The sequence below is a fragment of the Pogoniulus pusillus genome, chromosome 4, assembly GCF_015220805.1.
Source record: "Pogoniulus pusillus isolate bPogPus1 chromosome 4, bPogPus1.pri, whole genome shotgun sequence".
In the NCBI taxonomy this organism is placed as follows: Eukaryota; Metazoa; Chordata; class Aves; order Piciformes; family Lybiidae; genus Pogoniulus; species Pogoniulus pusillus.
In genome coordinates, this window is record NC_087267.1 from 45890603 (window position 1) to 45908056 (window position 17454).

The 17454-nt window shown below is 44.1% G+C and overlaps 1 protein-coding gene across 7 annotated transcripts in view; it reads left to right on the forward strand.

The window, feature by feature from the left end:
- The window catches only part of EXOC4 (exocyst complex component 4), a 500658-nt gene that overhangs the window by 152721 nt on the left and 330483 nt on the right, over positions 1 to 17454 (forward strand). For all 7 annotated transcript variants that reach the window (XM_064142739.1, XM_064142740.1, XM_064142743.1 and 4 more), the window contains exon 9: positions 3945 to 4033. In XM_064142739.1, the coding sequence (XP_063998809.1) occupies positions 3945 to 4033 (89 nt within the window). The remainder of the gene's footprint in view (positions 1 to 3944; positions 4034 to 17454) is intronic.

The following is a 17454-nucleotide window of genomic DNA, read 5'->3' on the forward strand; positions in this document are numbered from 1 at the left end:
AGACTTGGTGGCCAAGGGAAGGATTTGAAGGAAAAATTCCATGTGCAAGAATAAGAATTGAGTAGCTGTTTGTGAGAAGCACATCTTCATGTTGCTACACCAGTGTGCACTTGCAGCCCAGACAGACAGCTGTGTCCTGGACTGTATCAAGAGAAGTGTGGCCAGCAGGGCAAGGAAGGGGGTTCTGCCCCTCGGCTCTTGTCTGGACCCCCCAGATGATCTTAGGTATCTTGTTCCTACACCTAGATCATAGAATCACCTCAAATCATAAAATGGTTTGGATTGGAAAGGATCTCCAAAGTCATGTAGTCCAACCCCCTCTGCAGTAAGCAGGAGCATCCTCAAGTAGATCAGGTCAGCCTTGTTGAGCCTCACCTGAGTATCTCCAGGAATGGGGCCTCAACTGTCTCCCTGGGCAGCCTGTTCCAATGTTCTACCACTCTCATGGTAAAGAACCTGTTCTAAATTAGGGATGGCTGTGCTCAGTTTTCACCTCTTCTGCTGACTCCATGTGCTGGTCCTTCTCTTGAGCCTCTTGAGGATTTTGGGGAATACCACTATGTGCTGTTTTGGCAACAGGCACTCCAAGCTGGAAGATCACAACTCTCTTGGTTCTGCCAATGTAACTTCTTGTGTGGACTCTTCCTTAACTCAGTACTGCCAAAATAATGTTTTAAATGATACTTTTAGAATAATATTGTTTAAAACTGGTGAAGGAGTGAGCAAGTTTCACAGTAGGTTTGAGGGAACAGCAGAGTGAAGCTTGAGTACCAGAGCTGGAGGTGTTAGCTCAGCTGCAGCAGGAGCAGTGTATCTGATGGGTTCTCAGCACCCCTTTGGACTCTGAGCTGCTGCAGGTCTTGGGCTGTCCTTCACTATCTGTCTGACCAGTTCTTGGCCTTGTGAGGCTTTACTCTCTGGAGTCAGGAGAGCCCAATGTTAAAATCATCTAGTGGAGTATTTGCTGGAGGGGAAGCTGTTGAAAGTGGGTTGGTGTTTTCACTGCTTATTTGCTGGAGATGAGGATCTGAGAAGTCTGGGTGGTATTTTCTAGTAAAGAACCCCTAAATTGTAGCTGGAGGAAGATCATTATGTAGTGGAGAAATAATGCAGGAACTTCAGGAATGAGAAAGGCTGAGAGTAGTCAGCTGTTTTGGGCAAGTATGAGGGGAGTTTTGTGTTCTTCATTTTCTTCACTGATTGTGAGTTGGGATTTTTTCAGTTAAAGCTCATTTATTGATTATTCTGATCTCCTTGTGCTTTGCCTTGTGGACATGTGTTTCTGGGGGGGCTCTGTCTCATAGTTCCAGAGGCCTCCATTGGGATTCCAGGTCTTCTGCACTGCCTTCTCTCTCTCTCACATAATGAACTGTCTACATAATCTTCTGTTACTAGAAGATTAAGAGTTGCCTGTACAATTTATTCCCCTCCCCCCAGCCTCTTTTTTAACATTCCCATGGCTGTTTGTTTGGAGAATTACACTCTTTGAACTTACTTTGACTTGCTCAGGTAGATTGGAGCAAAATAGGGCTGCTCAGATTTTCATGTTGAATTTCTTCTTGGACCTACTTGGACCACGGAAGTTGGAGGAATAAGGAGGGTGTGTTTCACCTGCAGCAGTTTCAGGCTCTATATTAGTTTGTCAGCAGCCAGTGAGGGTGGGTATAATTCTTTAAAGGGAAGGTGTGTAACCTCATAGGAGCAGGATGTCTCTCACCTCTCATGGTCTTGTCACCAAGTCACTGCTGGCACTGCAGTGACAGCAGCATTTATTGGCTTCTCTTATTTGGTTATCTGTTTTCTGTCAGCTGTCACTGTATCTATGGAAATCTCTGTTGAAATGGAATTTCTCAGTCCACTGAGGGATGTACATGTTTGATGGAGTGTTATTCTTGTCTCCTCTCCCATCTTCAGTGTTTTCTGTGCCAGGCTGCAAGGCTCTTTTTTCTTTTTTTTTTTCTTTTTTTTTTTCCTTTCCATTTTCTCTGTCCAAATCAGAGGAGCTTTCCATTTGTCATCAGACTATCTGCATTTAATCCCTCACTTGAGAAGTCTCTTAGGGCTGGGTTCCACTTGTGTTTTACTCATAAATAGATGAAATGTTTTTGCCATGTCCTTTGATAGCTTCCTCTAAGCCAATTTTATCAAGATTAAGTAGAACCATAGAATCATAGAAGAGTTTGGGTTGGAAGGTTTAAAAGTCATCTAGTCCAAAACCCCTGAACTGAGCAGGGATATCTTTAACTGAATCAGGTTGCTCTGGGCTCCATCAGGTTTGATCCTGAATGTCTCCAGGGATGGGTTGGCTGTAATTATGTGAAATTTTATGCATGTTAAAAATATTTTGAAAGTATCAGGGTGGGGAAAGGAGTTACAAGAGTAAAGGACTTGAATGTAACTAGGATTGTAGGAGAAGAGCAGATCAGGGAGGCAGGCAGAGAGGGCAAATAGGAGAAGAGAATGGGATGCCTGTGAGAGAGAAGTGAGTGTGGTGAGATCCTGCAGCAAAAGCCAGGGCAGAGCTCAGAGGACAATCTGAGTCACTGTCTGAAGGAGGAGACTGAGGTTTGTTGTTGCAGTTTGCCTTGACCTGAAGGTTCTGTTTTTGATGTGTGGAGAAGACCTCTGGGTCATGGTAATAATCTTCCACTTAATATCTCAGTAAGGGCAAAAGAGAGCAGCTCATAAATACGGAGCCAAGAATTTACTGTTAGTTTAATTAAAGTCTGGAAGTGTTTGTTTTATTGGGATGGGCTGTTACTAGCTCAGCTGCAATAATGCTGCTAGCATTCACAGTCCAAATTAGGTCAGAAGAGCCTCGTTAATATTAATAACCTTTACACTTGCAGAAGAAAGCTTGCAGATGCTTGTCCTTTTTTTCTGGAGAGATGCTCATTTTTCCAGTGTCCCTCTGGGCAGATTGAGGCTTCCTTAGCAGAAGGATTGGGGAAGGGTTGAGGGCTGGCCAGGCTGGATGGGACTTGGAGCAACCTGGTCTAGTGGAAGACTGTCTCTGCCCATGAGAGGGGGTGGAGTTGGAACTAGGTGGTCTTTAAGGTCCTTTTCCACCCAGACCATTCTGTGATTAATGCTTTGAGGTCTTCACCTTGAGGAGTTTGGTGTTCATGAAAGATATCTTCCCTGTAAGTCTTGTCTGCTTCAGCTATTTGAAGGTGCTATTTCCCCACTGCCTGCTCCCTTTTCCCTGATCCCCAGCACCCAACCTGGGCACACAGAGAGTGTTTGCTAGATTTGACATGGCAGCCCTTAGCCATGTGGGATGTCCCCAGAACTGAGCTCAGGCAGGTCATTGTCAGTGGGACACTGGTGATCACAGGGATGTCCAGCTTAGGGCATGGCAAACTTAGAGATGTCCTGAGACCTAACTGTGTCAGGTCAGTGCCCAGTCTGTGGCCTTCTACAATCAATGGCAAAAGTCACATTTATAAGCCTACAGTAGTTAGAAAAATATTTGTCTCCACCTCTGAGGTTAGTCCTCATGGAGTGTTGGAGCCATATGATCAATACTTAATGATATATTGCTCCCTAATTTCCCAGAGAATGTTAGCTTTTAAATGTTTATGTATGTTCCATTTAGCAATTCAGATGGAGTTTGCTTTCAGCTTCAATGTGGATTTTTACCAGTCTCTGGGACCATTCTTACTTAAATGCCTGGGTACTCCCAGCTGATAGAGCAGGGAAACATCTCAGTGCTTTGCAGACAGGTCTGTCTCGCAGGTGGCTGCTGGGGGAGCTGTGCTGATCAGAGGTGGCAGAAGGTGCTGCATCAGTGGTGGAGCTTTATAGGAAAAACGTGCTTTTGTCTGCCTTCATCTTGCTCTGACATGCAGGGAAATGTATTTTGCTCAGAGCTGGCTGGTGCTTAGGAGAAGGATGTTTCTGTGGCTGACTGACTGGGTTTATGTCTTTGTTTTTAATTGCAGGTTTGAGTCCTCCTCCCACGCTATTAGCATGAGTGCCTATTTACGTGAGCAGAGAAGGGAGCTGTACAGCAGAAGTGGAGAACTTCAAGGTGGGTTAATAGATAATGTGCTAGTTTGGGTAATTCTCTTTTGCAGGAGCTTAAATGTCCTGTCCATGTCTCATCAGGGTATTAATATCTCTCTACTTTGCACACAGCCTGTCTAAATAGCTCCAATTTTTAAACCCTCTTTATTTATACTTACTGCATTGTGGAACAGCAGGATTTGTCTTTATTCCCTCTGCCTTGGGAGCTAGAGCTCAAGGTTTTAGAAGGTTCTTATAAAACAATGGATAAAATGCAGGCAATCTCACCATAAGCACTACTTCTGGATACCTGGAGCTCATATCTGCTTCCTTGTATACAGTTCATTTCCTTGTGACATATGCTGAATCTGATGCATCCCCTGGATTGCTTCGGGAGCCAAGCTTACTTGGCTCATGTTTGAAGTAACAACTTTCTGTTGTGGAGACTCAGTTAACCAATTCTTTGGTTTTTGTACAACACTTGACTTGCAGAGTGTTTGAAAATGGTTAATCTGAAGAGCTGGACTGTTGCTGCTTTGTATTGCATGTGGCAAGTGCTCTATAGATGGAGAAGTTCTCTTCTCCTGACTGCAGCCTCATTTCATGTGTTTCTCCCGAATTGTCTAATTCACAAAAGGGTTTTTGGAGAGCAGAATCAAGGGAAGATCTTAAAACTATCATGATAATACATAGCAGGTCCATATATATGGGATAGGGACGTTCTTGTTTCTTACTGGGGTAATCATAGCAAGAAAATCTATACTCTTCAAATAGTCCAGTGATGGAGAGTGGTAAATTTCTCCTGGAAGCCTTACCTATGGTAATTTGCAGTTAGCTTTTCATTGAGGATGGTTTGTGATTTACAAGAGATTTTTGTGTGACTTTGTGTTCCTTTCCTCCTTCTGTGATCTAGTTGCCCTCAGAGACAAGTTAAATCCACAAGAGTGTAGAAAGAAACCTTGAGAAACAGTGTTCTTGTAGACAGGTTGGTCCACCAAGTGACTCTACAAAGATGATCTTTCTTGATCATTAAGGACTGACGATTATGGATTAATGACAATTGATGATAAAGGATGTAGCAGTTCACTCCATGGTGAATATTCATAGAACAGCATCATAGAATCATTAAGGTTAGAAAAGACCTCTAAGAACATCAAGTCAGCACCACCATGCCTACTAAAGCATGTCCCAAAGGGACGTGTTTACTGACCAGTTACTTCTGGGTGGACTGTGAAAAAACAATCTGGAGTAAAGATGTACTGAAGTTGACAGTCACTCACATTATGATCTTACAGTGTACAGGAGGAAAATAAAGTGGAGATAGCTGTCTTTTAAATGATGGCATCACCACTTGTGCACACTTGGAAGGTGTTTAGCTTGCATCTTCAGACTGCCACCTTCAAAATATCTCACAGGCTCTTGTGGCCAAGATCAATTGAAAGAAGTTACCTAGTTCAGTGGGGCATTAGAAAGTGTCAGCTGTTCTATTGCACCATCATTTTCTTAAACCAGCAGGCAGTAGGTTTGAAGTATTTCCCCTTCTCCATGGCTCTGTGTTATGAGCTGCGTTGGACAAACTTAAGTTCAAAGCAAAAAATTCTGAAGCTGTGGAGAGTGCTAGGTTGGGAGCAGCAATGAGGCCATGAGCGAGCCCACTGCGTGGTTGAGCTTGCTGATCTCAAAGATCCTTTCCATCCTAAGGTTCTTTGTTATGAGGGTAGTGAGACAGGTTGCCCAAAGAAGTTGGGTATGCCTTATTCCTGGAAGTATTTAAGACCAGGCTGGATGAGCCTTTGAGCAAGCTGGTGTAGTGGGAGGTGTCTCAAATCAGTGAACTTTTATGTCCCTTTAATGTCCTTCAAGACATTCTATGATTCTAGACAATTCTCTGAAGATTCACCTCAAAAACTTCCAGTTCTCTTTGGGATGAATCCTGTTGCCTTCAGTTGTTGCCAGTTGTGTCCACACCCTGACCTGTCCAGTTGTCCATGTTGCTTAAAAGAAATCAGTAGAGAACCAGACACTGGAGCAGATTGCCCAGGGAGGTCACATATGCCCCCTCCATGGAGATGTTCAAAGCTGAGTTGGATGAGGCCTTGAGCAACCTGGTGTAGTGGAAGGTGTCCCTGCCCGTGGCAAGGGGTATGGAACTAGATGATCAAGATGCCTTCCTACCTGAACCATGCTATGCATCTATGAGCAGTAGACTTACTGTGCATCTGTGCCCTCTTCCAGGGGATTGGGTGGCTGAGATCTGGATAGTTCTGTGATTTCTGGTGCTGTTAGGCTGAACTTTAGGCTCCTTTCTTGCATTCATAAAATGATTACAGCCAGATTTTGTGAGAGAGCAGCTCCTTATTGACAAAAAGGACAACTCTTGAGGCAACAGTTGTTGTGAAATAGAGATTGTGAGCATTTTCAGGAGACGAGGGTGTGAAAGAGAGTGATGCAGACTCCCATCTGCTGGGGTTGGGAAGAACAAAGTCTGAGAGCTGACAAAGAAGCAAAGGACAAAATATAGGAACTAATGTGGATGGGGACAAGATTGCATTGCCCTTTCCAGATGAATTGGAAGAGTTTGAGCATGATGCAATAGGTAACAAAAAAGTCAATGTAGGGTGTCAATGGGGACAATAGATGAGATGACTTTGCTGAGGAGTCTTTGCAGTTTAACCATCAAGAAAAGTTTCTCTTTGAACTTTATGTTAAAAATGTACCATCCTCTTTGCCTATTATAAGCTGCTGCTCTTTTTTAGGTGGCTCATTAATCTTTCTGAATCCCAGACCACAGCAAGATCTGCATTTTGATTTTTTAACCTCTTTAAAGAGAAATACAATTTAATTGTTCACTCAGGTTACTGGAAGGCAGGCATGTGACACTCTCTTCTGTGAATGCCACATGGTTTCTCTTCCTTGACAGCCTTATCCACAGGGATGATGTTTCAGTGGCAGCAGGAGGAGGGTGGCTTGTTAGGAAATCTTCTTCCTGAAAAGATCTTCAAAGAAACATATGCATTAAGAAAAAAAAAAGGTACTAGTGAAAGTTTGGTTCATGCTAACTTTTTGAAATAAGAATTTAATTTAAGTAGCCTTAAAGTGTGTGAAGATCAGAGTGATGCTTTGTCATTAACCTCTTTCATTTGGGCTGAAATAGTGCAGTGTGTAAGGTGCACATTATCCCTCAGTGGGAGAAAGGGACCTGCTGGAAGCGATTTAGAGATGAATTTCTGGTGTCTGGTTCTACTCAACTCAGAGGAGGAAGACTTAGGCTGTAGATGTTTCCCTTAAGATGGACACACACAAGTCATTTGACAGTTGTCATGGAAAAGAAAGGAAGGGGGGGACCCCAAATTATGCAACTCCTCTTAGAGTGACAAAGATGTGCTTCCTCAGGTTCTTGTCAGAGATGTGGTTTCCTCTGTACAGAACAAGTAATGACCCTCATTAAGCTTTTAATTTCTTGTTCCCCAAGAGCCCATCTTGGCCATGTGCTGGCTGGTGAATTTCCATTTTCCTTATGTGATCCCTCCTGCCATTTGTCAAATAAGATGTATTTTTATACACTGCCTTACAAGATGTGGATGTGTTCCAAAAACAAGTAAGTTTATTCCACGAGCAGCTCCAGAGGAGGTAACAAAAAAGATCAGAGGGCTGGAAGCTCTCTGCTGTGAGACCAGGCTGAGAAAGCTGACGTGGTTCAGTGTGCAGAAGAGAAGGCTCCAGGAAGACCTCCTTGTGATCTTGCAGTACTTAAAGGGTCCTGTAAGAAAGCTCAGGACAGACTTTTTAGCAGGACCTATTGTGACAGGACGTAGGATGATGGTTTGAAGCTCAGTGATTTGGACTAGAGAGAAGGAAGAAATTTTTCTACACTGAGGGTGGTGAAATATTGACCCAGGTTGCTCAAGTAGCTGAATGTATGGGAAGATGACCCACTATAAATGAAAATTTACATGAGACCTATTGGTCAAGTTGCCACTCTAGGCATGCACATATTTCTAGGCATTAAGACAATGGAGAAGGTGGTCCTTATGACAACCATAGCAAAACCTGCAAGACTCCAGGCCACATCTACTTACAGAAGAGCCCCCTGAACTGTGAAGGTAGAAGCTCCATCCCTGGAACCATTTCAGGTCAGGCTGTTTGGTGCTCTGAGTAACCTGCTGTAATTGCACATGTGCATGCTGACTGCAGAGGGGTTGGATTAGATGACCTTGAAGGGTCCCTTCCAACACAAACCATTCTCTGATTCTTACTCATGGTCAGCTTTGTGTACATGGGATCTTCAAGGCCACAAGATATCTGTGCAGGCTCTATGCCCTGTGCAGCTCACTGTTAGCTGATCATTTCTATCACAGTATTGCTTTGTCAGAGGTTCTGTGGGTTTAGGCTCCTTCTAGATTCTTTGTGTATTGTTTCAGAGTTCTGTGGCCAGAGGGAATTCAGGCAGCTGTATCTTGTGCTCATGGTAACTGTGGCCTTAGTTTAGTTTATCAGTAGGGATGAGAGAAGACAGTTTTATACGCTGTGAAAATCTGAAGAGCCTCGAGGGTGCTGATCAGGATGGAAAACAGCATCCAGCTTCTTGGATATCTACACGCATGCAGCCCCTTGTAGTTCATCTGAAGGTCAGCTTTGCTGGTGGTGTGCATCTGGGCCCTTTTTAAGCATGCCATGTGAAGTGCTTCCCAGCAGCTGTTGTTCCTGTGGATGTTAATGGGCTCCGCATCTGCTCGGCACCTCTTAAAATTGGGGCTCATTATTGCTTTCTTTCACCCTGGAAGCTCAGCACACTTCAGCGTTAATGAAACTTCCTCTGTCTGTGCAAAGTAGGATTCTGGCTGGGCAAGCTCTGGTATGCCATTCACCACACTCCGGGGCCCTCAACACGTGAAGGGCATGGACCTGGCAGAGCAAGGCCAGAGGAGGGCCACAAAAAGTCATCAGAAAGCTGGAACACCTCTTCTACAAAGAGAGGCTGAGAGTTGTGTTGTTCAGCCTGGAGAAGGCTCTGGGAGGCCTTGTGGCCTTGCAATGCCTAGAGGGTTCCTACAGAAAAACTGGGGAGAGACTGTTTCTAAAGGCCTGTGGGACTAAGGCAAGGGACCAGTGGCTGTGAACTAAAGTAGACTTAGATTGAACACTAGGAAATTCTTCGCTGTGAGGGTGGTAGGATACTGGAACAGGTTGTCCAGAGAGGTGGTGAAGGCCTCACCTCTGCGACATCCAGGGTTAGGTTTGATGGCGTTCTGACCAGCCTGATCTAGTCATCATGACAACCTGATCTAGTCATCATCTACACCAGTTCTGGGCCCCTCAATTCAAGAAAGGTGTTGAGGTGCTGGAACATGTCCAGAGAAGGGCAACAAAGCTGGTGAGGGGCCTGGAGCACAAATCCTATGAGGAGAGGCTGAGGGAGCTGGGCCTGTTTAGCCTGGAGAAGAGGAGGCTCAGGGGTGATCTTATTACTGTCTACAACTACCTGAAGGGGCATTGTAGCCAGGTGGGGGGTGGCCTCTTCTCCCAGGCAACCACCAATAGAACAAGGGGACACAGTCTCCAGTTGTGCCAGGGTAGGTATAGGCTGGATGTTAGGAAGAAGTTCTTCACAGAGAGAGTGATTGGCATTGGAATGGGCTGCCCAGGGAGGTGGTGGAGGCACCGTCCCTGGGGGTCTTCAAGCAAAGCCTGGATGAGGCACTCAGTGCCATGGTCTAGTTGACTGGATAGGGCAGGGTGATAGGTTGGAGTGGATGATCTTGGAGGTCTCTTCCAACCTGGTTGATTCTATGATTCTATGATCTTCATGTCACTGCTGACTGCAAAGGATTGGACTAGAAGACCTCTAGAGGTCCTTCCTGACCAAGTACATTTTATGGTTCTGTCCCAGAAAGGATAGAAGGAGTCACCATGACTGGAGGTGTTAAAAAATCATGTAAGCAGTTTGGGACATGGTTTGATGGCCATGGTGGTGTTAAGTTGGTGGCTGAATAATCTCAAAGGTCTTTTCCAACCAGAATGATTCTCTGATACATGATGTATAAGATTTTTTGCCAGCTACCATGTGCATCATTGTCTTTCTTAGCTAAATTAGTCTCTTAGTATTGGCCATGTTTTCGTGTCCTGGTTGTCATGAGAAGTTTGGACCTTGTCTGAGAGGCTCAGGTGTCAATGGTTTCTAGAATTAAATGATTTCTGCAAGTTTAAAAGGTTACTCCTGACCTCACTGAGTCTGCAGGAGGGCTACAAATCTACAGTTGTGTCATAGGATGAATTGGGTTTGACAGACCATTTAGAGATCATCTAGTTCAACCCTCCTGCAGTCACCAGGGACATCTTCAATTCAGAGACCCAAACAACCTGACCTGGCACATTTGCAGGAGTGGGAATGTCTGCCACCAACCTAGGCAATCCATGTCTCTAGTCTAAATCTTGTTCAGTTTCAAACCATCACCCCTCATTCTGTAACAACAGGCTCTGAGAAAAATCTGCCCTCATCTTTACTGTATGTCCTCTTCAAGTTCTGAAAGGCCACCAAAAGGTCTTGTTAGGGTCTTCTCTTCTTCAGGCTGAACAACCCCAACTTTCTTGTCCAGCTCTGACAAGGGATGGCAAATTCATCTATGGGGCAGTTCAAGGTAAGGTTGGACGTCCTGGGGCTGTTCAAGGCAAGGTTGGACGTGGCACTTGGTGCCATGGTCTAGCCTTGAGCTCTGTGGTAAAGGGTTGGACTTGATGATCTGTGAGGTCTCTTCCAACCTTGATGATACTGTGATACTGTGAAACAGAGCTCCCTTGCAATGACACCAGAGATACTGCAATATTTTATTCAGCCTAATTTCTTTTAAGCTGAACCTCCAAGGATTTTTTTTTTAACTTCTTGGTCAGGTGATAAATAGGAAGATCCAGATTTAAGATGGGAAGGTGGAAGGTGGAAGGGTTACTCACCACTAACCTATTCATCTGTTCTTGATCCAAGCCTGAAAATTCCTCACCATAAGGTTTAAGTAATTAAGGAACTCAGAGAGAAACTCCTCTAATTAAGCATTTCATGCCAAGAAATAGCAGCAGAGGCAAATGGTATCCGCTATGACAAGGGCACAATGTAAGGCCAAGTCCAGGGAAAATGCAGTGATTTGTAGGTGCCTTGTTCCATTTGGATTCACCAAAGTGCTGCTGGAGGGAGCTGGCCGTGTTCACCGGTGACAGAAACGAATCTTGACGGTTTGGGTAATGAAAATTCGGTTCAACACCTTTCAGAGATGTGTATGATAATGCCTTGTCAGTCAGAGGCAGCGAGCAGGGGGAGAAGCAATGTAATTCGTGTCTGGTTAAAGGAGACCTTGTGACAAGTGGACAGGCCTGCTTAAAAATACCCCTTTAGAGCAGGGTGGGGAATAACCAGCCGAAGAACGAGCGAGTTGGTTACGCCAAGGAGGGGGAAAGGCTTTGATGTTCTCAGTCTCCTGTCACGCAGCCGCTTTGGTCTCCCCGTGATGCGCAGGATCACAGTTTGCCTTGAGCTCGGGGAGGTGTTTTGGGGGTGGGGAATGGCTTTTTTGTGGCTTGCCAGTGTTAATGCAATCATCTAGTTCAGACCTTGTAAGCCCACTTATTATTTCCTCTGCGTGTGTTTCCTCTGCTTTAGCGGATTAGCTGCACTGTCTCTTCAAAGGCTATCCAATCAAGAAGGGGTTATTAAAACCGGGGTGCTTTATGACTGAGAATTAATTAGAGCAGCATTTTCATGCAAAACATCCAATTTTTTGATTAGCAATGGAGCAGGGCCGCAATTAACACTCTGGGAAGCTTAAATTTCCAGCATTTCGATTCTCAGGAAATGAGATTATCAAACTGGGGTCAGGCACTTGACAGCAAAAGGGGATAGGGGGATTATGTGTAAGAAAATAATTTGTTTCTTGATTTTGTCCTCTGAGATTGTTATTAAAGCTATGACAAATTCAGAGGGAGGCAAAAAGAGGAGGGAGTTACCTAAAAATGGCAGTGGGTTACCCCTTTGCTTTGTCACTGCCCTCCTTGCTCTGCAAAAAGCTTTTCCCCGTCCAGAGACCACTCCTTGTGTTTCATTTACAGCAACAGGTGTCATTGTGTGATCTGCCTTTGCTGATTGATGTCTTTGGAGAATCCTACAGTGTGTTTAATTTAAACATTCCAAATATGCCAGTCTAGAAGGAGGAGGCAATGCAGTCACTCCAAGAAGGATGTTGAGGTGTTGGAGTATGTTGTAAGAAGAGCAGTGAAGCTGGTGGAGGCTCCAGAGCACAAGTCTTGTGAAGAGCAGCTGAAGGAACTGGGTTTGTTTAGCCTGAGTCGTGGAATGGATTGGGTTGGAAGGAACCTTAAAGATCATCCAGTTCTAACCCCTCTCCCATGAACAGGATTGCCTTCCACTAGACCAGGTTGCTCAAGGCCCTGTCCAACCTGGTGTTGAAGGTTTCAGGAAGGAGGCATTCACAACCTCCCTGGGCAACCTGTTTCAGTGTCTCACCCCTGTCATAGTAAGGAATGTCTTCCTAATATCCAGTCTAAATCTGCCCTCAAGTTTCTTTTCAGTCTATTCCCTCTCACCCTGTCAGTATGAACCCTTGTTAAAAGTGCCTCCTTAGCTTTCTTGTAGAGCCCCTCCAGGTACTGGAAGGGCACTGAAGAAAAGGGGAAAAGACCTCCCTCTACAGCTCCATGAAAGGAGATGGGGGCTAGGTGAGGGTCAGTCTCTTCTACCAAGTAACAAGCAAGGGGGTGAGAGGAAATGGTCTCAAGTTTTGACAGGGACATTTAGGCTGGACAGTAGAAAAGATTTCTGCCAAAGGTCTTCAATGCCTGGAACAGGCTGCCCAGAAGTGATGCCCATCTCTTGGAGGGATTGAAAAAGATGTGGTGCTAAAGGAGGTGATTTATTGGTGTCTTTGTGGTGTTAGATTAGCAGACAGGCTTGATGATCTTAAAGGTCTCTTCCAACCAAAAGTCTTCCATTTCTGTGATTGTAGCAGGTGTATCACATTCTCTCAGCTCCTTTAAATGAGTATGTGACTCATGTGTTTTGAACAGTGATTGTGAACTGTGGCTGGTATCTGAGAATGTGCACTGCTGCTTCAAAAGGGCGGACCTTTGCTGGTCATCAGGGTTTGTGACAGAGCAGCAGAACATCTTCTGTCAGTTCTAGAGAACGCTGAAGGGTTTAGGGGAATTATATCTCCTACTTAAGTCTTCTCATTTCTTGGGGAGGTATAAGGTGTTGACAGTCAGACTTGGGCTGTGAAATCTCTTCTTTGGCATGTGTTGAGGACTTTGAGCAAGCTACGTCACTACAAGTCAGATTTGATAGCCAGTTGATACTTGCTGACTACTGCACGTTCAGAGAGTGCCAGTCAGCAACTCCAGAAGAGAGCAGGAAACCAGCCGTCATCCATCTGCTTTTGAAAATGACCACACAGTTATTTTTAAACCTTATTTTTCAGCAAAAATGCTCATGAAAGCAAATATTGCAAAGTTAACTGTTGCTAGCAGCCACCTTAGCTACAGCCTGGCAGTGCCTCCAGCTATTTTCAACCACAGGTGATTAAGGAAGCTTCAGTTTGTCTTCACAGGCCGGACCTTGTGCAAACCTGGCAGTGCACCTCACTTGTGCTTTGCTCCCTGATGTGGTCTTGTCTATGCACTGTAACCTTCAAACATGATAAACTTTGATACCTGGTTTTGGGTCTCTCTTCAGGACTTCTAAACAAGCCCTCAGTCTTTACATCAAGTTCTTTTTCCTTTAGTCTTTGGCCCCATAAAGTATTCTCCACACTTCAGAGCACAAGGACTCTATAATCTTTTCTGAGACTCTTTGTATCACAGTTCCTTACTTGGAAAACAGAAGTGGGTTTTCAAGGTGTACAGTTGCAGTTCCTTCTCAGCTTTGAGTTTTGGATTATTAAAGAATTTGAGGGCTTCATGGCAGATGCATAAAGATGTTGTGGAATTTTCTTGTGCTGTGCAGATGAAATTGGAACAAGTAGAAAACATTTCTGCCTGTGAACTATGTTATCCTGGCTTGCATGAGTGTTTGGGTTTTATTTTTCAGGACTAAGCTTTTGGGGCTGCTGAGCTATCTCTGCTTGATTCAGTCAGATGTTCAAGCTGTGATAGCCATAACAATTAGTTTGTGCTTTCATATATTTAATTTGTGTTTGGGGGTAAGTTGGCCTAATTTAATATGAAGTGCCTCATCCAGGCTTTGCTTGAACACCTCCAGGGATGGCGACTCCACCACCTCCCTGGGCAGCCCCTTCTAATGCCAGTCACTCTCATGTATGGGTAGTGGTACACAGAACATCTCCAGGGGGCACTCAGAAGCATCTCTCTGCAGCTTGGAGGACACGCTTTTTCATGCAGCCAAGAGATTTCCACCACAATGAGAAAAGAGGGAGAGGGAATGCAGTGGGAATGCCACTTGGAGGCATTGGTCAGGAGGCTGTGGTCTAGCCTTGAGCTCTGTGGTAAAGGGTTGGACTTGATGATCTGTGAGGTCTCTTCCAACCTTGGTGATGCTGTGATACTGTGATCTGAACTGAGAGAAAAGCAAAATCATCCCTCTGTAACGTGACTTGTCTGAATTGGAGAGTTTCTTCCCACCTTTTTATCTCTGCTGTCATCCAGCATGCAGCTTTCTGGGCTAGTCTTCACCAGGCAGCAGACCATGCTGTGTCAGTGCCTAAGTTGTGTCCCAGGCTGGAACAGATAAATCACACTTTGCTTTTCTGAAGGACAGTGGAAACATTTCATCAGTACAGCCAGCAGTAAAATGACTGTGATTCAGTTGAGCAGGTACTCTTCTTAGTGTGATCTAAAATAACATGCTCTGCCTTCCTCTCCCTACAAGAGCTTCACACTCTCCTGGAATTTCTGCTGTTGTGTAAAATTCAGTAGTAAACCAGTTATTTAAAACCCTTCTGTCTTGCTGTTTAGGATCAGAATTCTCTCAGTTTGAGATGAGCAGGTCTGGTTTCTGACAGTCTGCTCTGCTTTGAGGACTATCCGTTGCTGCGCTGGTGGACGTGGGCTGCAGCAGCCTGGAAGAATGAACAAGGTTGCTAAGTGAATGGCAGTGATGGTGTGTTCTAAAATTGTAACCACCTGAAGCCAAAAGCCTGTTTTTGACATCTTAGGGCACTATTTACTGCAGAGCCATTTGCTTGACTTGTTACGAAGAATAATTTTAGGTTGCTCTGCTGTTGGATTTTTTCATCCCAGAACATCTCAGTGCACCTTTCATAAAATCAGAGAATGTGCTGGGTTGAAAGGGACCTTCTAAAGGCCATCTAATCCAACCCCTGCTGTTGTAAGCAGGGACTTGGAACAGGTGTTTAAGGCCAGACCAGATGAGGCTGTGGCCATCCTGATCAAGGGTAGGGTGTCCCTGCCCATGGCAGGGGTGTTGGAACTAGGTGATCCTTGTGGTCCCTTCCAACCCTGCCTGATTCTGCGATTCTATGACCTCCCAACTAGATCAGGTTGCTCAGTGTCCCATCGAGCCTGACCTTGAATGGCTTCATGAGTGGGGCCACCTCCTTGGACAACCTGTTCCAGTGTTCTACCACTCTCATAGTAAAGACCTTTGTTTACCCAAGTTTAGACTTATCCCTTTAGATTCTGTTGTTATTAATGCTAACAGTTTACAGCCATTTGAACTGGGATTTGGTGATTGCTGAATAACGAACACCACCATGAAGTTCAGATGTGAAATGAAGAATAAAAGTATCCAGTGGGAATGTGGATTAACTAAATACACTGAACTGGCTCAGAATTTGACTTGGTGAAGGTGAGCAAGTTAATCCTCTTCTTCTGAGACCTTTAGGATGCATACATTTAGAAAGATGTATACAAAGACTATATATATCCTTTCTAGAAGGATTGCTCTACTTTGAAATTACTCTAATAGCCCTGAATATCTTTTAAATCTGGTGTAGAGTCCTAACATGCTTCTAAATGCTGAATTTTTTAATGTTGAAATCTTGCTGTCATTTGGATTTTTCAACAAGTTCTTATTTCCTTTTGTCCTGAGGTTTGTCCAGATCCAATTTTTATTGTGGGTCAAATTCCCATTTCTTTGTCTGTAATGTCTTTGTTTTCACCAACTTAATTAGCAAGACCATAAATATGTTGCTGAAACATGGCTTTTATTTCTGCTCTTTGATAGAGTAGCTAATCCTAATTAAAAAACAAACCTCAAACAGAATTGTCTGTGGAGACTGAGCTGCCTTCTTGCATCTTCTGCAAATTTTATACCCTTCAAGCTGAGACACCTCCAGAAAACAGTTAGATATCACAGGGGATGGCAAATTACAGCACATACCTTAAGGGTGAATGTGAAAGCAGTAGCTGTTGCTCATGCCCTGTTTTGTACCTGTTCAGTGGGTAAAGAAATGTTTAATCTCTGGCCCTGTCATTCTAATGCCTCTAATCTTTATTTGAAGTCCCATAAACGTGAATCCTTTGTTTTTCAAGTTGCATACAAAATGCACCAGGGACAGCTGTATTAGCATTTGGGTTTTCCCTTTGGCTATGATGGATGGATGGATGTATGCAGGTTTTTCTACTGAAGAGGTTTTTTTTGTCTTGGTAACATTGAAATGAAACTTTGTGGTGACAGAAGAGTAGGCAGCTTTAGAGAGCCCTACTTTCAAGTAGGGTTAAAGCCATTTAGGTGAGCATCAATTAACATTTCTCTTGTCTTGTAAAGGTCACCCTTTTAACTGAGATTTGCCAGGTTGAGTCCAAAGCCTGGGTTGGAGGAGTCCTCCCTTGACAAAGACACAAATTGGCAGCATAATCTCATCAGAGGCTGGGGTTCTGTAGTAATAAATCATTCAATTCCTAGCTAACAAAACTGCCACGGAGCATAAAACACGCCAGATGCTTGAAAGACTTCGGTGGCTTAGAGTTTGAATAACAGTTGGAAGATCTGTGACTATCTTGAGGTTTTTTCCTAATAAGGAAGAACTGTTGGGAAGAAAGTAATTCTTACCTAATTAGAGGATTAAATTCTTACACATTTGCTTTTATGTTAACTGCTGTTTGTTTTGTCCATTGCACAAACTGAAGCTGTGGTGTCGCTGCGCTGTCTATCTGCAATGCTTCAGAAATTACTGCCTTAAAAAATGGGACCAACTTCTGTCCATCCATTACACTCTGCCCTTTCTATAGAGATAAATGTGTGTGGAGAAGGTGAGTCCCTGCTGTAGAATAAAGATGTGCCTTTAATCAATGAAGTGATGTGATTTAGAGCTGGGAAGATACAAAGGCTAACGGTGTCTGAAGGACTCTCTGGGCTAAGTGCATAAATTGCTGTTGAAGTTTTGTCTTAATATATCATGCATGGTATTAGAATATTTTATTATCAGAAGGCAGAAACATGGATGCTTTTCAGGTGAGGAGAACACC